This window comes from Bacillus rossius, chromosome 2, assembly GCF_032445375.1.
Source record: "Bacillus rossius redtenbacheri isolate Brsri chromosome 2, Brsri_v3, whole genome shotgun sequence".
Taxonomy (NCBI): domain Eukaryota; kingdom Metazoa; phylum Arthropoda; class Insecta; order Phasmatodea; family Bacillidae; genus Bacillus; species Bacillus rossius.
Window position 1 is genome coordinate 131,679,389 of NC_086331.1, and position 20,189 is coordinate 131,699,577.

General features: G+C 38.3%; 1 protein-coding gene across 1 annotated transcript; it reads right to left on the minus strand.

Annotated features, from left to right (window-relative positions):
* Positions 1-2,506: 2,506 nt before the first annotated feature.
* LOC134529842 (uncharacterized) lies at positions 2,507-18,649 on the minus strand. Its single transcript, XM_063364343.1, has 5 exons — positions 18,503-18,649; positions 8,065-8,201; positions 7,060-7,151; positions 4,392-4,484; positions 2,507-3,417 (listed from the first exon to the last, which is right to left on the minus strand). Exons 1-5 carry the CDS (start codon positions 18,608-18,610, stop codon positions 3,296-3,298), a joined length of 552 nt encoding a protein of 183 aa, XP_063220413.1. The 5' UTR covers positions 18,611-18,649; the 3' UTR covers positions 2,507-3,295.
* Between the last annotated feature and the right edge of the window lie 1,540 nt (positions 18,650-20,189).

Sequence of the window (20,189 nt, forward strand, 5' to 3'; positions counted from 1 at the left end):
TTTATTTATCACGCTCGGGATTATTTTTAAAAAATGCTACGTTAAATTTTGTGTCCGAGATCCGTATTATATAACATGAGAACACGTGAATTTGCTCGTTAGCGAAGTTAGACGTTTACACATAACTGGTGAGTACTGAAAGACATGCTCAAATTATTCTTTTGTGTAGTGAGCCATTTTATAGAAAATTGAAATATGTAAATGAACTCTAAAATTTAGTAGGTATGTCAAAATATCATGTTTATGATAATGCATTTAATATTACTATATAATAAACAACATTAAACATGCTAAAATTTTCAACTACATGTTAGTGTTGTTTAATTATCTGTCTGGAAAACCGCTCTGTCAAGCGCTTTGGCATCGTTTTTCCAGTCCCCGTCAGTAGTTTACTTTGGTATGTTCTGCACCAGGCATCGTCGCGATCGGTAAATGTTTCGCTACGACAGCCTTGCAACGATGCGCTTGAGAGTGCACAAGGAATTGGCACAACAGCAATGAAATCAGCATCTGGCTCGGAATTAAATGTTTGTTGTTGTCGAACGGACATCCTTGCAACTACCTCGATATGACGTACACATTTTCCCATGATGCTCGAAGGAACTAGGTGGCTAAATGTGCGAAGAATTCCCCTTGCAAGAAGGTTCGCTGTGATGAGTGACATCTATGGTTCACATGAATTGACAGTTTCAGAAGACGTGCGACAAAATGGAAAGGTGGAGTTCTTTGACCTACCGCGGGCATTTTGACTTCTCAGCTTGGATCGAAGACTCGCATACGTACAGGTGGTAAGGTGGATACACAGCATCCGATTGCGATGAAGCTTGGACAAGACTCTAAACCTAATACCGTGCTCGGTGCATTACAAGGAAATGACAATGGATTCTGATTAACTAAATCCATATCGTTGAATGTTAAGACTACTATTTTTTAAATAATTCAGGGGGATCAAGAACATTAGTACTTTTCTTGGTAATATCAAGCAGAATATCATTATTTAGCTTACGGATGAAGTGGGCACAGGTGTATCTTTAAAAGTAACTCATGGTTGGACTGCCTGTATGTTAAACCACATCCATTCGAGGACCAAGTGAAGGAGTGTGCTTTCAACTCGGTGTACACTGCTGTTTATAATTCCGACGAAGCGAAGCAGTGTGTTAAACACAGCAGCGATAAACTCTGCCGGGAATAACATGACTGCATGGGGAATGGATCTGGCTGGAAGGTGACCTTGTTTGACAGACTGGAGCTGAGAGTTAGTCTTTATGTCCATTACAGAAATATATGTATGTATTGGTCTATTTAATATTTTTACTGTATACATGTAGCAGAATAGAATTTATGTAATGTTGTTTGTGAAAGCTTTTATTATATTTACTATACTTTAGCCTGAGTGCTGGACTTAAATGGATTATCAGCGATTTAAACAATGATGTAAATGGTTCGAACAAATCATTATATTAGTAGCTATTTTTTTAACAATGTTTGGAAATGTTCAGGAATTCAAGGTTGACAATTACAGATATTTTACTATGGCGGCCATGATGGCCGGTAAGATACTAAGGCAGCTGGCTATCTGAAGACTGACACTATTTCTCTCTAGCGGGTAAACATTTACCAATATGGTGTGTACACACTCTAGCCGACGAAAACAAGATGGAGGATCCTATATGGTTGCCATGACGTCATTCTGTGAAAGTAATATAGGTATGCCTTGATTGTAGTGGTGGTGGGGCAGTTGCCTGGTAGCCTCCGTGCAGGATGGCCTTGTAATTGTTTTACAATTATTGCATGCACCACTAATCGAAACAAGCGTCCGGGACGCGATAGCCTAAGTCTTTTTTTAAATATTTTTAATTTTTTATAAATTTTTAATATTTTTTTTTAGTTTTATAAAATAATGATATCGAGGTGTCATATTCCACATTATGTATTATATTTCAGACATCATGAGAGTCAAATGTCACGATCAAGGCTTAGTGGCTTGAATTAAATTTTTTAATGAGTCTCAAGCCACTTTTAGTAGATTTCAGCCACTGGAAATTTTCGTGGAAAAAAGTGAAGTTTCTTTAAAAAAATTCGAATTTTCTCTCAAAATAGGTAAGTTGTAAGTTATTTAAATGATTTTTGTGTCTTTTAAGAAATTTTGTGGAAATTTTTTCCCCCGTGACGTCACAAGCCAAGATGGCGGGTACGACTCCAGGGCTCGTTCCTTATATTACGTACTACTAACAACGGTTTAAGTTTATTCTTAGTTTTTTTAAGAAAATATATTTTTATTACCTACAGTTCCAGCACAATAACTGATTTAAAAAATTCAAATATTAATTTCAGATTTTTTGAACATTAGTTAAAGTTTTGTCAGTAATTAAAACCAATATTTCAATAAAATCAATTCCATAAATTAATATTTTAGTTTTTTGCAGTTGCAGTTAAAGTTTGTCGTAATTCCGGGATGCAAATGGGGAATGACTAGGAGGAAGAGAGGTGTAAATGAGAAACGATCAGCGCTAGAAGGTAGGTTTACTATGGGACTACACATAGCGCAGTGCAGCTCAGGGTGGCTCAGGGCGGCTCAGGGCAGCTCAGTGCGGTGCAGGGCAGCTCAGGGCGGCTCAGGGCGGCTCTGGACGGCGCAGGGCAGCTCAGGGCGGCTCTGGACGGCGCAGGGCGACTCAGAGCAGCTCAGTGCGGTGCAAGGCAGCTCAGGGCGGCTCAGGGCGGCTCTGGACGGCGCAGGGCAGCTCAGGGCGGCTCTGGACGGCGCAGGGCGGCTCAGAGCAGCTCAGTGCGGTGCAAGGCAGCTCAGGGTGGCTCTGGACGGCGCAGGGCGACTCAGGGCAGCTCAGGGCGGCTCAGGGCAGCTCAGGGCGGCTCAGGGCGGCTCAGAGCAGCTCAGTGCGGTGCAAGGCAGCTCAGGGCGGCTCTGGACGGCGCAGGGCGGCTCAGAGCAGCTCAGTGCGGTGCAAGGCAGCTCAGGGTGGCTCTGGACGGCGCAGGGCGACTCAGGGCAGCTCAGGGCGGCTCAGGGCAGCTCAGTGCGGTGCAAGGCAGCTCAGGGCGGCTCAGAGCAGCTCAGTGCGGTGCAAGGCAGCTCAGGGCGGCTCAGGGCGGCGCAGGGCGGCTCAGAGCAGCTCAGTGCGGTGCAAGGCAGCTCAGGGCGGCTCTGGACGGCGCAGGGCGGCTCAGAGCAGCTCAGTGCGGTGCAAGGCAGCTCAGGGTGGCTCTGGATGGCGCAGGGCGACTCAGGGCAGCTCAGGGCGGCTCAGGGAAGCTCAGGGCGGCTCAGGGCAGCTCAGGGTGACGAGACCGGAGGGCAGTCTTCGTGGTCATAGAGAGAGTAGCTGCCAGGCGGCATCTGAGTGTTCAGCACCGCGGCACTGGGGTGGTCTTCCCGCGCCAGCAAGTAGTTCGACACTGCAACACCCGCACTCGCTGACACCACCTCCTTCTGGGCGCGGCACACTTCAGCAACACTCGGTCCATAAGAGTGTAAACTTTCAACGCCATACGTCCAATACAATGTTTTTAATCAAACTTACTCATTTTAAAAATAATTCATAGAACGTTTTTATCTACGCTTTAAGGGAAAATAGCTTACCTGTGAGTATTCTTACAAGATGATTTCTTGTTGTAGTTTCTTATATACAGTAAAAATATTCCACAGAAATTGGTACCAGCTTTAAGCTTCGCAATTACACGAGAATAAAGGATGACACAGAAAATTTAATATTTAAGGAGATGATGTCAACAAAATTTCACAATAGTAAAATCTCGGGTTTAAATATCTAACTCACAGACTTGTTGCTAAGCTGTAAGTAACTATTACATACTACTGTTTATGTTCAAAAGGTCTCAGTAACCTTATAATGTTAATATCAGTGTTGCTAAAAATTATAAAAATTGGCAATCCCTTAACGATTGTCACTGGGTTACATAATTCAAAGGTTAATTACCCCGACAAATTTTCTCTATTCTTACTAATTATCCACAAGAGATTAAATTGGCAAATGTTCTTATCATCTTAATGAATGCATCCGCATAGATGTTTGTTTGCACCTGTACTTTGTTTCCATCCACGCTACGTTATGACTAGAGACCTGCAAAATTCGCGGTTTCATTTCGCGATAGGCTAGCATCAAAACAACTATACCTTCGTACCGCTTCTGCGATTGGCCCACATTTTATCCGGGGAACTGAGAGCCAATGGGAAACACTAAACCAAGAAAGTGCCGAATTACGGACAGCCTAGTTGAGACGTCTCACGCGTCAGTAGCCAATGAACAGGTGTCATTTCCGCGAGTATTTAAAGGACTGTGGAGTTTACCCTAGAGGTCAATGAATCCGCGAATTTTGCAGGTTTCTAGTTATGACACAAACTGAGCACATACCGTATGTTTCTTCGCTGTTTTGCTTGTAGCCGCATGCCCGCATCAAGGCATAGCTGGTGTAGTCTGTCTTCACCACGTGCACGGTGTAGTTACCTGCAACATGCGGAGTCACATCCGTACAATGTTGCATCATATCTGTGCGTACTTATTTTTCTTTTTAAACTTCGCTCCAGGGTTGTGGAAATCACGTCGTAGTGTTGGGTTATGTGATGTCATCCTCCGTAAAAATAGTGAAACCCCGAAAAAAAAATTGGTTGTCTGTAAAGTCGGTTTACGGACGATAGTTTAACGTGACAACGTCATAACAAAACATTGATGAAATGATTGCATACTTTATGAATATAATTGAATCATTTTTATTTTAATAATAAAAGAATAAATACTTGAAATTATACTAGTAATCAGATTTTTAAAATGCAAGAATAATTAACCTTTATTGCTGAAATTGTTGTTGTAATAAGCAATGAAAACCACATTAACTTTTCACTTCACTTTATAAACAGTAGAGTGGAAGAGATACAGATGCGGCGCAAGCGTACAATGATCGTAACGGGACACAGCGTAACGGAACAATGTGCGTAACGGGACACTTTTTCGTGCGTGCAGCCGGCGTTCATCGATTTATAAGACGTTGTCACGTCAAAAAAACCTTAATAATCCTTTGTTAAATAAAACGACAATGATGGCCAAGATGTGTTTGTTTCACTTTAAATTACTTTTTCAATTGTTTATTAAAGTTAGGAACAGGTGGTAGACCTAAAAACAATTCACTTTCACGGTGAAACGATTTTCGTTCAGACAAATGTCGGACTTTTAGGATAAATGGCTGTCGGTTAACTGTTTGTGGCCAGAGTTAAAACATTTCCCAGAGAAATAATTTCTTTTTTTTTTTTGTTTTTAGTTAAATGAGTGTCAAGTGACTGTTACAGAAACGAATTTATTGCTGTTATAGGCTGATGTGTTTGGGAAATTAATCGAGAAGCAAAATATTTAGAATTACTGGTTCACTTTTTGTCACACATAGATGGTGCTCAAGAATATAACAGAAAAGACAATAATTTCTGAAAAAAATTTCATAACAATTATTACCTAAAACAGTTCAAGTATTTAATTACATTATGTGGTAACAGGAAATATTTATTTAATTATATAATTTTATTAGTTTATGAATATTCGGTACCTCAATTTTGACACCCTAAAAAAATAAATCCAGAAAACAGAAAAAATGCAATCCGTAACTCTATATGCTTGTTCATTCTTAATTTATAACCCGCTTAGAGGCGGAATATTGCAAATTAGTAATATAATAAATGAAGTATATAATTGTTACCATTTAATTAACATTTTAATTAGTTGCTGAGATACTTTTCAAATTGAAAACTTACACTGTTTTCATCCCAATTTATTAACGAATTTCATTATATGCCAAAAATTAGCAATACGTAACTCTAGATGCAAGTTTTTTTTAGTTTCTAACTTATAGTTCTAATTTAATTTGGTGTGTTGGTTTTTTGTTTTATAAACACTCCAAATCCATTTACCAAATTAAGTGTTTGAATTTAGAAAAATGTTAAAATTATGGTTGATAGTTTTTGTATGTTTATTATTGGTATCCAATAGTTTTTATTTTTGATTAATTCGAAGTAAAAATTAATTATCTTATAACCATATTCCCCCTTCTTTTCCCTCTTAGGGCTTAAATTTCGCAAAATGGTGAAATTGTGTTTGGTGGTTACGTATATATTTTTTATTGGTACCCAAAATCATTTATTAGGTTAATTAAATTCGGATATTCTATTATTAATACTTTTAAAACTTTAACGTCATTTTTTACCCCTTAGGGTTGTAATTTTGCAAAATATAAAAATTGTGGTTAGTTTGTTATCTATGTTTATTAGTGGCACTCAAAATCATATATTTTGCTTAATTAAAGTCGCAGGTATAATTAATAATCATTAAAAACATACCCGTTTTAAACTCATTAGGGGTTGACTCTCGCAAAATATCCAATATATTTTCTTATGTTTTATTAGTTTTAGAGATATAATTAATAATCTTAAAATCATATTTACCCCGTCTTCATCACCTTAAGGTATTATTTCTGTTATTATTTTAAAAAAGTATATCAAAATCCGTTAAAAGTGGTTTTTGATTGATGCTCGAACGGACAAACAGACAAGTCGACAAACATTTTAAAAACTATATTTTTGAGTTTTCAATAATGTAAATATATATTTGCAATAGTTTTTCTAACATTTCATCGAATATACAGACATTTTTCCTCAAACATTGAGGATGTATGTCCTATTTCATACTTAGCAAACAAACTTTGTCTAGAATTATGAGTCCTGTTGAAAATGAGTCATACAAATTAACGAATATTTTAAAATTTTTTGTGAGTTTGGATATGATACTAACATTCCTTAATCATTACTCAACGTTGTGTTACAATTCACTACTGGCATTAAAAATGCTTGAAAAAGAACCACGGTTTCAGAATTTGAAAAACCAATACGGTGATATGTGGTGATTAATGGCACAGCAAAATGATTCTGCGACAAATGTGGCACGAAATAGCTCAAGCAGGGATACGCACAATGGTTTACTACAGATGGCCTGAATTATTTGTGGTTGAACAACTTGATGTATGAACATTACAATCACTTACGTCCTCCTTCTCTGCCGCCGTCATACTTTCCATTTGTAGATCCTGGTGTAGACTTGTGAAGAGTATTTCTGAAGTTTACTGCAGATGATGACCTGGAAAAAAGGGGGGTTGTCTGTAAAGTCGGTTTACGGACGATAATTTTACGTGATAAAGTCATAAGAAAACATTGATGAAAAATTGCACACTTTTTAATTTTCAAATATTATTTACAGTTTTTGCAAATTTAATTTAAATAATTTGTTTTTAAATATAATCGTGAACAATTAGTTAAACACCCCGCCTTAACCTGTTCGATATTATAAAAGATTTTCTCGCACGGTGGTTGGCCGATTTTTGCACGCTCGGCTCAGGCGGAACGTGACAATTTTTCGTGCGTGTAGCCGGCGTTCATCGATTTACAAGACGTTAGCACGTCAAAAAATCACATATTTACTCTCACATGATGGAGAGTATCTAAAAATTTACAATAGTGAACTCTACGGTGGTGCGAATATTTGGAAGCCACACACATGCAGTAAACAAGAATTATATTCCGTTTCAAGCACACAAAAATTTCACCTCAGTTGGTCAACTTCAACCAAGCTCTGAAAGTCCTCTGAATGAACCCGCAATTGAATCTTTAAATGATGGCGTTTGAAGTGTGTGGAAGTAATGTTTGTTTGTGAGTATTATTATTAGAGCCACGGAATTTTCGCGCATTCATTATGTCACAAGCTAGAATGCAAACCTCCACACTGTCGCACTGTGTTCATGATTGGACCGCAGTTATCTGGACACGCCCCTCTACGACCGTGAGCCAACGATGTCCAGCTAGGAGAGAAGTAAGCGAATCAGGTAGTGCCAAATAACAAGGGTAAAAATGTTCTCGCTAAGAAATCAACCAATGGGAAAGTAAACATGGGTCGAGCACACCTATAACTTTGAATTCTATCCTGAGGCCAGAGGAATCCGCGAAATTTCCGGGAATCTAATTATTATGAATGTGTACTCCGTTTACGTACTTACGATTTGTTGTAGAAGCCGACGTCCATGATGAGATCTCCTTCGCCGACCTTGCTGAAGATATTGTTCGGGCACTTGAGGTCGCGACCTTCAGGCCAGTCCCAGGTCGTCTGCTTGATGTTGTACCACACGCCCAGGAACTGCCACATGTTGGGAAACAACATCTCCGTCACAGACATGTTGCACAGTCCTTGCGTCACAATTAAGAGGCCACTCCAGTGTTTCTGGGGCACTACGCAACCCGCGTTAACCTCATAAGATTCAATACTATTTTCATTTTGCTTATAACTAATTAACTAATATAGATTTAGAAATGATGCTTGCTTGATATGTAAGACAACGATGCTCTTATCAAAGCCCCTTTCTTCAAAAACGTGCTTAAATTATGGTTTCATACTTATCTTTACTGATATGCATAAGTGTAATGTCTAGGTTTGAACAATAATTTATGCACGTTTTTGAAGAAAGGGGCTTTGATAAGAGCATCGTTGTCTTACATATCAAGCAAGCATCATTTCTAAATCTATATTAGTTAATAAGTTATAAGCAAAATGAAAATAGCATTGAAGCTTATGAGGTTAACGCGGGTTGCGTAGTGCCCCTGAAACACTGGAGTGGCCTCTTAAGGCCCCCGCCCACCCGGGCACACACACGGTGCGCAGAGCTTCAGGGGAAACTACTCAGGATATCCCAGTGGGGTCTACTTACGAAAAGCATTTAAGAGTTCGCTGATGGCCTAAAAGTACATTTAATTTCGGATTAAGTTTTTAAACGGTATTTTTAGAAGAGTTAAAATGGCTAAAACGCATGTATTCAGAGTAATTTTTAGGCGTATTACAAACAGTACAGATTCTTGAAAGCACTTAAGGGACTTGCATTACAACGTTATCATCATTTCTCAGCCATATAATGTTACGGTCACCGCTCATATGCACTGGGAGAAGACTGCGCGCCAGTCCAGAGGAGACACCGCGCTAGAAGCACCAGCGAGCGTCGCGCTTATCATCCCGCCTCGCTGACACACACACACCCCTGACGAGGCGGGCCTCTTAAAAGCAAAGTTAATTATGATTGAGAATGTTTCAAGGAGAACTTACGAGAAAAAAAACAGGTTCTAACGAGCCTTCGTTTTTCAAATCATATGTTGTCAAAACTTTACAACATGATATGGCTTCAGCCGTAATCTTTAGAACACAATACAAAGTATTTATTTGCATCTGACCCCCCCCCCCCCCCCCCCCCAAAAAAAAGACACAATAAATTTTTTTATATTTTCTGACTATAACCTACGGGATATATTTCAGTGTGTCTTCTCATAACATATTCTACGCATCGAGCGGACATTTTGCTCTACCTACCATTTGTCTTTGATTTGTTATGCTAGTTCTTATAAACTTATTTCTTGTGTTTTATATTTTCTATGTGTGCTTATCTCGTCAGTGCATCGGTTGTGTCTGTGAGGCCCAAGCACACGTAATACTTCATCGAGTTGCCAACAGATGGCAGAAACTGTCTTCATGTGACTTGTACTACCTTCCTACATAGGCTTTAGTATCTCTGTGGACGTATCACCGAGTAGCTGTTATAATTAGTTTGCGCTCCGCTGTGTATTGTATTGCCTTGTGGGTTTGTGAGACCCTTCCCGCACAATCATCTACCGTAAGTCTTTAATATTTACGTAGTTTATTTATTAATTTTTACAAAATTATTATTTAATGAAAAAATACGTTTTAATTAGGTAAAGAAATAAACAATTTTACATGTAGAACTATCCTCGTTTGTTGGAACAAATTATGGCCCTTCTAGAATAAACTTTGCTTGAAGATGATATTTCTTATAATACAGACAATAATAGTGATGAAGATTAAGTAGTTAGCAGCGACGAAAATATTTATTCGGAAAATTATTCAGATCAAGATCTAAAGTCAAATTCAAATAAAAATAATGGGCTCGAGAAATTTTTTTTAAAATAGAAATACAACCTGACAAAGTCGGAGAAATGTACACCAATGCAAAATGTTCGTACTAAAATCCATAATTACATAAAAAACATTCCAGGTGTCATAGAACTTGCCCAAGAAGAAAAAAGTGTTAGTGGATGCTGAAATTAGTTTTTTGATAACAATATTATTGGAAAAAAAAATGTTGTGTACACAAACAAATGCATTATGAAATTTTCTTCAGATTAGAAAACTTCGTTGTGACCGAAATTCAACATCAGTGACAAAAATAAAATCTCTTATTGGGCTTCTCCGTGGACTGGGTTTTCTGCATGGTGGAAGAATGAATATCCAAGAAGTAATAAAAACATGGGAATTCGAGACCATGGCATGATAAAAGACAAACCATTCCAATCCTGGAGCCTGGAAATGTACCCTAGCTTGCGTTAAAGCCAACATATCAACTGGATAGTAAAGTCCAGCTTCGCTACTAAAAAACCAAAATACACCCTCGTAGGGCTTCAGACTCGAAGATAGCTCAATGCAGGATTGAGCCGCATTGTGTTCGAAAACTGACAAATACATATTGTTAAAATATTTTTTAAACAGTGAAAGTTATCCTATGTAGACTCGTCATCATTTGAATATTCTAATTTATTTACTGCACGGCCTACACCAGAGCAACGATGCAACCACTTGAAGACAAATCTCACTTGGGTGAATTATGGCGTTACGGTCCCCGAAAGCGGATTTGTGACGCTTGGCAATAACATTTTTGTGCAGATGAATGGTAAATACAACAATGTTGTTGAAAATTCATGCATGTATCCCATTTTTTTAGTTACAGATTAAGAAGTATCAATCACATATAGTAAAAGATAAGCCGTTAGATGAGCAAAAATAAAAAATAAAAGTTTAACAGGTTTTTGTCTAATATTAATTATAGAGTATCCAAGGGTATTAAGAGGTATTTAATTTTTCTGTATTTTTTATTAATTATAATCTAAATCCTTATTTATAAATAAATAAAATTATTTTTTTATTTGTAACCAATCTGAGCTGAGTATGACTGTCTTGTGAGTTATAACATGAGAAAGGGTGAAACAGCATAAATTATAAGTCTTTAAACCGAAGAGGCTTGAAATTTATGAACATAAACACGAGAAAATAGTTTTTTTTAATATGCAGTTCATGAAGGCCAACAGTAAAACTGCCGAAACCCAGATTTGTTATTTTTTCATAGGCGTGTGTCTTTTTCAATTAATTTCACGGGGCCATTCATTACCTTAATTAATTCATTCATTCTTTGAAATTATTTCACCACAAAACTTGCGTAACCACGTACCTTGTTATGTCTTCTCTACGTGTTTACCTTTTCAAGCTCTTTGTCTCAACTGTGGCGTATTTTAGAGCAGCTAAACACATGCAGTAGTACTGAATAACGAGTACTCGTTTGACTGAACTCGTTAGTAACAAAAGTTTCCTCTTACCATCTCAACAAACGAGTCATTTCGTATGTAAATTAAGTGATTTTAGTTTTCTTCTCTAACAAACCTCTCTCTTGGAGAAAATACGCCACAAAATATGAAGACAGCAATCGACTGTCTCATTTGCGCTCTGTGCAAAATGTTTTAAATACATAACAATGGCATGGCATTAAAAGGTAAATATTGATACTGGCTGCCCTATGCACACAATCAAAGCTGCGCAAAATTATTTTTTACAGTTCAAATTTCATAGATCACGAAAAATAAAGCTTTTTTCTTAAATGTAGATGTTTACTACCCTCTTAAATAAGAGTTACCAAATGGTAGAAAGGTATACGCTGTTTACACTTAAAGTGATTAATGTATTTTTTTTATTTGAGATTTTAAAATGGCAAAGACAATTACAAGGTAATAATGAGGATTACAATAATCGAATTATTTAAAATATTTTACTGTGAGCAATTTGACAAAAGGGTAAAGTGGGGCAGTTCCTATCACAGGGATACTAAACACTTATTCAAAATAGTCCATGCAAAGGTCGACCACAAACAATACGGAAAAGTTTTTGCACGTGATTATCTTTGCCTTGACTCTTGACAGTGATGACCTTTGAGAGGGCAGATTAACAGTTCCGGGAAAACCGATGCAGAGTGAAAAGGAGAAAATGAATTTGTTTGACAGCGGAGTTTCCCTGCGATAACAAAATTACATTTTTTTTCTTAAAGTTACTTTCCTATGAATTTAAGTACAACGCTAAGTAAATACGCTAGTTCTCGCCAAGGTGTATTTAATTATAATATTTATAACAAAATATAATAATTTGTTGAGAAAACTGGGTTTCACCAGACTTTTTTTAAAATACATTATCTCATTGTATAACAGGCTTAACACTAAGGTAAAACTCCTTTCACTTTCTTTTCTGTTCAGATGGTGCGTAATTAAAAGTATGTCGGAAAAATAAAAACATGAAATAGACTTTAGAATACATGTAAATGGCAAACCCGATGTTTGTTTGGAAAGAAATGAATTTTCGGTGAGAAGCAGATCACTTAAGCCTCCCATTCCGACTTTAAATGATTAAGTTTATACAATAAATAAATGTGCAACTTTGAGTATGAAAATTATTCTTTCGACATATTGTTTGCCTTGTCTCGCGGTTTTCACTGCACGAGACGAAAAAAATAGCTGACAGAAATAAGTCTCTCACTGATAAAGGATTCAGCTACACTCGATATCAAGAGCGTTTAGCTGAATTTAAGTATGCCGAATAGTAAGGGATACATCATCCACAGAGTTTAGGGGTGGTAACAAGCTGGAAAATATCAAATCGGTGTTTTAATGCTAATTATTAGTGAACTTTCACAAAGAAAGAATTATTATCGTTTGCAAGGACAGTAGCTTCGAGAAAAGAAGGTTATTAAAGATTTCAAAAGGTTTTGTAACAAAATGAATGGCGAAATGCAAATTACAGGCCAACCTGGAGAGATAATCAATAAGGATGAAAGTGGAATTTATTTGAATGCTGTATATTTGAAAATCATTTCAGAGAAGGGCATTAAGGTAGTAGTGAAGTTAACATATCTAGAGAGAGTCTAGAATGAGACTGTTCTTGCCTGCTGTAGTGCTGATGGCATGTTTGTTCCATCTTTCAGATGTACAATCATGTACTTTTCAAAGACTTATGTAAAAAAATTGCCTCCAGTCAGGATCAGAAGTGGATGTGACTGACTCAGGTTACATAAACAAAAATGTTTTCTCAAGTAAAAGTGTCAATTTTAGCCCAACTACTTATCAGGAAAGTGTTTTCTTTTCCAATATTGCCATACCTTCAATTGTGGACATAAGTGTCTGGATTTCCATCGGAAAAATTTAATAAAATTCCCGTGTCTCCCTACACAAACTACACATGCTCCACAGCCTTTTAAGAGAACTTTACTCAAACCACTAAAGACATTTTACTACCAAAATAAAAACACATTTTATTTACAACCATTCTTAATGAATTTCAATATAGGAAACTTTTCAATGCTTCTTGGAAGAAATGTGCAAGGTTTTTGCTATGCATTATAGGGGTTTGAATGTACCAGTATTATTCCATTTAATACAGCTGCAGTGTCTGACGAGAGATACTTAACAAAATTGTATATTTTATAAATGACACTTCAAAAACAGAAAACCATCTGAAAGCATTGACCACAATTGTGCTTGAAGGCTATTCAGATTCCACAAAGCATAGCCATTCAATTTTGATGTCCCAGCCACAGGACCATCTTCCAAAAAAAAAGTTGCGTTATAATCATCTAGTTGTAGAATAAGTCTCCATTTTCGGAAGTAAATTGCATGCCACTGAAACAAGAAAGTCAAATACTTTTTTTTAATTATTCATGCAATGGAGAATTATGATTCAATATAACTTCTTGGATATACAACATTTCAGTTTTTCATGTTTATCATAGAAAAAAAATTCAAGAACGCCAATAAAGAATTAAAAAATGAAGAAACAAACAAACCCACAGAGAACAAGTCTAAATCAGCCGATGCCAATCATGTAAACCAAACGATGTACCTAAAAAGGTATTTTGAACAACACAACGACTACAGCACATATGAACACTTTTAAACTTAATTATCAGACAGCACAATAATTCCTAAATGAATTTAGTCATGAAAAAAAATAACAGCACAGAAGAACACTGTGGGCTAACAACGACGAGACAATTACATTAACAGTTAATGAAGGTAGTCAACATAATCTGAATAACACAGCAAATATACGAACAAAACGATCAAGATAAACAGATATTATGAACATCACAACGACCACACCAACAAACACAGTAGGCTACACAGTGCAAAACTGCAAATTTTCAAACGGACACTTTACTTTTGAGGGAAATATCACAGAAAAACTAAGTGAAACGAAGTATCACAATGAATAATTCTAAAATTGAAACTAATGTCAAGTTGAAAACATTCACAGAAACAGCGAAGTTGCAAGGTATAATGAACGAGGATGAAAAAAAACAGCATCTTGTTTCTGTGGACTTATGCAGTTTTTCTAGACAAAATGCAAAAAGGTTGACTAACTAGATTACATGTTAAAATTGTCAAGTGTGGTTTCAAAAAGTGTAAAATATGTGTAAAGACACAACATGTGTGTGACAGCAGAGTGTCCCCAGATTGTCGTGCACTTTGGACAGTGACGCACATATTGCGCCACGGTTCCTGAGCCGAACACAACACATGTCATGTGCCAGTTACATGGTCGGTGCGGAAGAAGATAAGCGCTTGTCTCCGTGGTTTTCCTGCGCCTGTCCACTTCTGGGAATAGCCGTCCGGCGTCGGTCTTGGACAGGGAAAACCCCGCTGCGTGGCAGGCCTCAGAGCTGCGACCTTGGATAACCTCTCGCCACTGACTTGTTGAAGCGAACCCGCTGGATTACACACAAGCCGACCGACCTTATAATTGTAATGAGTAGGGACCGGAAAAATTCGCGGGTTCAATGACCTGCAGGATGAACTCCATAGTTCTACGTACACTCGGTCAAATGTCACCCACTCTTTGGCTGCTGTCTTGTGAGACGTCCCAACGTAGCAGCCTGTGATTCGATAAAGCTTTGGTTTGATGTTTCTAATTGGCCCAGAGTCATCCAGGTGAGTTGTGAGCCAATAGCAGAGGCAGCACTGAGTTATAACTATTTGTATTTTAGCCTATCGCGAAATGAATTCGCGAATTTTTCTGGTCTCTAGTAATGAGTGATCATTTATGGAACACTCGGCTTAGTTTGTGGCGTATTCTGACGTATGCCTTTTTTTTTTTTTTACTGTGCACCAATCCCTAAAATTGGCAACTCAAGCGCAGAAGTAAATATTTAACATCAAAAGTACCCCTCAGAGTGTGCTTAATATTACTGTATGCTTTTTTCCCTCTAAATGTCAAGACTCCCGACTGCCGGAACAAAGGTTACTTGTTCGATTCTTGACCTGGCCGATGATTTTAATTTGAGAAATATTTCCTTCCCTGGTTCTGGACTGTCCATCGCTTCTGTGCTCCCGAAAAAAAAAGAAAAACCATTCAAGTATCACCTTGCGTGGTTTAAAAAAAATTAGGACATAACGCCATTGCTGGTATACACAGTATGTCATTTCATTGGGAATCCTCAAGAACGAACAAGGATATTAATACACAATCACTCACGACGCAAGCCAAAATATGCCGATCTCAAGAGTTAAATGCATAGACAGTATAATCTGTGTGATCTGTGAGCCGAGGTGCAAGCAAATGGGAAGCCTAAGATGTCCATCAAGTTCTGTCCCTGCCCGAACACGCCCGAATATTCGCCTTCGGCCAACCTCGGGTTTATTTATGTATATTTATATTTATCTGTTTATTTCAATGTAGCTATACTAACCTAACTAACCGTCTATAGTGTTTTAAAGTGTTTTAATGTAGCTAACCTAACCGACCACTTTTAATATTTGAATTCATTTTTCCTGCGCAAAAATAAAACAAATCCCGAAGTTGGCCGAAGGTGAATTGTTTGGGTGTAATCGGGAATGGCAGAACTTTATGTGCATCTTAGGTCTCCCGCCCTTAGGCTGGGAGCACAATCGAAGAAATAACAGTAACAGTAGGTTGTGCGCGCAAGATTTGACAGCCAAGTTTTTGAACCTACTGGTTCACAATAGCGCATAGGACAGTGGTCCGCATGTAAGGGAAATGAATATATTTTAATTCTGTTACGGACGCATGGCGCAACAACCGATGAGAGTACAGCAGGAAGACATTTTGGCGGAACTAGAGAACAGTTTATATTAATAAATTATATTTTGGCAAGAAATTGTCGAGATATTACAATGCTCATGCATAATTCCTGCTTTTTAAAATTAATTAATGCTATTACTTATGAGCCACTAGCAAAAATTGTAAATAAAAATGTTCCGTGGATAGAATGGTTAGCTAAATATTTTATAGAACCTTTTTATGTGTATGTTGAAAAAATGTGCCCACAAATTTCTGGTCAGATGACACGGGATAATCATTTGGTAGTTAATACAGTTACTTACTTACACTGCCAACATATTTCGGATACATTGCGAAATTAATTGGCTGAAATCAACAGTAGGATTTCAACTGTGAACCGACTTCGCACAAGTCGTGCGCAAAGCCTGCCGTGCACTCGCTTTTTTTAAAATTAAAAACCCACCCTACGGTCATATAGACAGGTCTGGCAACTTCCTATCCTCTGCCTTGGCGTGTCTCGTCGGCTTAGTGAAGCTCATGGCGGTCTGCGAACTAACGGCGCTAGTAGTAGTTGAACCCATAATTAACATTGTGTTAAATGGGAGCTCCGTATAAAATATATTAGTCCTGATCCCGTGTCTATTATGGAATTTTTTCCCAGATCATAATTTTTTTGTACGGGGGCTTTGTAAATGCCTAATCTGTAACAATGCCTTAAATTTTTTTTCGAATATGTTTTTTCCGGAATATGTTTAAACCCATTTATAAATTGTGGGGTGTGGCTCAGTGGTCAAACGCATGGCCTAGCAATCTGCCAGAGTAGGTTAGATAGCCACAATCACAGTTTTTTTTAAGTTTTCATTTGTTTTTATTTCTTACAATATTAAACTATTGATTACATAAAATAAATATATTCAAACAGTTAGATTTATATACTTAGAATTAATATAGTAAAGTTTACTGTAAATTATTTAATTAATATTTTAAAACAGGAATTGTTTTAAATGATACACTTTTGAATTGTGTTTACTGTAGAGCGTGATTAATGACTTAATTCAAAAATTCACACAATTTAACGGTTTAATCATATTTAAATTCTGTGATTAATAGTTTAATACGTTGAGGAGGGAAAAAATCATACCAGTAGGTATCGAACCCGAGCCGGCAGATTGCCTGGCCACTGCGCCACGCCCCTGACTTAAAAATAATTAAAATACATATTTCTGAAACATCCCTTCAAATCAACTGACGAATTCGGAAAAAAAAACTTAAGGAATCGGCACCGATTAGGCGTTTACCTAGCACCCAAACGAACGAGAAAACAATTTGAGGAACAATTGAGACGAAATGAGGAACAATTGAGACGGAATCACTGTAGAGACAGGAAAAATTCGCGGGTTCAATGACCTCCAGGATGGACACCAATATTCTCTACACACTCGGGCAAATGCCACCTGTTCATTGGCTGCTGACTTGTGAGTCGTCTCGACTGGGCAGCCTGTGATTCGACACTTCTATGAGTGAGGGTCTCTAATTGGCCCTCAGTCCTCCAGATTATCAGAGAACCAATTTAGGCCGGTATTCCAAGACACAAAAATAAGGGTTTAGGTGTTGAATATGCAATACATGTACCCTAACCATATTCCAAGTCCACGATAGGACACGGCCAGTCCCTTATTTTTAGGGCACTGATTTTTTGTGTCCTATCTGTTGCCGATTTGATCCACAACTGTCGGTCATTTTTTTCCTTTTTAATGAAATTTAACGGAACTTTTACGATTACAATTTCGCCCCTTAATATATTAAAAAACAGCAAACATTAATACGGCCAAAAATTCATCTTTTATTCTTGTACAACCAAAATGAAATATTTAATTTCACATTATAATTATATAGTTTTAAAAAATAAGCTAAAATTACGATGGATTCCACGAAGTACAACTGTTTATAGCCTCGCACAAGTCCTTGTTTATTAAAACGGCTGCCGATCTCATACCTTACAGGGGTTCAGTTAGGACACGTTTTGGAATATGACCCGAGAGTTAGGGTACGGCAGTTGCCCAACAAGGCAGTGCATATTCGCTACCTTACTGAAACGTCTTGGAATACCGCCCTAAGGTATAATTGTTTGAATTTTTAGCGTGACACGAAATGAACCCGCGAATTGTTCAGGTCTCAATACGAGACGCCCAGGGGAGATTGCAGCAGCTGGCAGCGCCGTTAGCTCGCGCGCCGCCGGACCTGTCCTGGTGACCTTGACCCGCGCTCACCCGGTCTTCGTCCAGCGCCGCCGCCGCCTCGCCGGCGCTGCAGTCGGGCGCGGCCCGTGACGTCAGCACGGCTCCCAGCAGCAGCAGCTGTAGCTGTGGTAGCGACATGGCGCGGAGTGCTGCCGCCAGCGGCGCGCGGCCCTGTTTTACTGCGGCTGCTCAAGGTCACCCGCTCACCGCGGTGCTTCCCCGTCGCCGCGCCGCAGTCCTACCAACTGATCGATCGTTAGGGACCGGAAAAATTTGCGGGTTCTAACACTGCAGGATGAACTCCATAGTTCTACGTACAATCGGTCAAATGTCACCCACTCATTGGCTGCTGTCTTGTGCAGGGGCGTAGCCAGGGGGGGGGGGGGTTAGGGGTTCCAACCCCCCCCCCCCCCCTTAGCGCCAAAAATTTAATTAAATTTCTTATTCATCACTCAAACAAATTTCATATTAAAAATTAATAAAAATTTTACCATTACAATATTTAAATTTAAGTACCGAAAACTGCTAAAATAGCACTATTTTACACCTTAAAATCCGGGCCCCACGCTTTAATACGGGGGGGGGGGGGGATGCTATAACACCCCCCCATTCACAAATCCTGGCTACGCCACTGGTCTTGTGAGACGTCCCAACGTAGCAGCCTGTGATTCGATAAAGCTTTGGTGGGGCGTTTCTCATTGACCCAGAGTAATCCAGGTGAGTTGTGAGCCAATAGCAGAGGCAGCGCTGAGGTATAACTATTTGTATTTTAGCCTATCGCGAAATGAATTCGCGAATTTTCCGGTCTCTACCGATCGTGCATTTTCGGTTTTTTTTTGTAGGTTAGGTTAGCTACATTATAAATACTTTAAAACATTGTGGACGGTTGATTTGGTTAGGATAGCTACATTAAATATACTGCGAAATCATGTAAACGGTTTCCTAGCCCTGGATAGCTTCATATTAAAAAGTTAATTGCTGAGCAACCATAAAATGATTTTACAGTATTTTTAATGTAGCTATACTTACCTAATATAACCAACAATCCAAAATGTTTTAAATTATTTATAATGTAGTTAACCTATCCTAATCGACCGCGAAATTTAATGCCACACCGGTTTATAGAATGAGATAGAACGGAAAGAAAAAAGTGAGCATGAACTTCGGGGAACTGCGGGTGTGGCTCTCTCGTCTGTGAAATGAAGGCTTCCCAGAAATAGTAGTCTTGTAAATATTGAGAACGATGCGGAATATCGAGCGAATTACTTGTCTCCTTACTTTGTTTTTCTGTCCGCGATAGATGACACAAATCCAATTTCAAATAAATTAGTATGACCTTAGTTAGCCTTTTCTTCTTTATGATTTTTAGCACCTGATTTGTGTCGGTATTAAATAAGTTCCTGAAAAAAATTAAATTATTGAATTTTTTAAATAAATAGAGAAAATAAAAAAAGTAGCACCTATCGATGAGCTTAACAGATCTGCTCTCGTAGCATCTGCTCTCCGAAGCATGGTCAACATCTGTCACGTGGAAATGCCCTGAAAATGTCAGCCATGTAAACGCTTGTAATTTGCCAATTTTTTGTACTTGAAGAATTTATGTAATAATGTCACGCGCCGTCCATTTACGTAAGGCATGTCACGCGTGCCTGGCCGGATTGCAAGTGTCTTCGCTACCCACCCCTCTCCGCTCCCCGCGCACCCTCACGCATCAGGC

Coding starts and splice junctions, on each gene's coding strand:
- LOC134529842 (XM_063364343.1), bottom strand. CDS start 18,610: ATGTCGCTACCACAGCTACAGCTGCTGCTGCTGGGAGCCGTGCTGACG. Junction 8,202..18,502: donor CGGCGCTGGACGAAGACCGG/GTGAGCGCGGGT, acceptor AACATGTGGCAG/TTCCTGGGCGTGTGGTACAA. Junction 7,152..8,064: donor GTCGGCTTCTACAACAAATC/GTAAGTACGTAA, acceptor CCTTTTTTCCAG/GTCATCATCTGCAGTAAACT.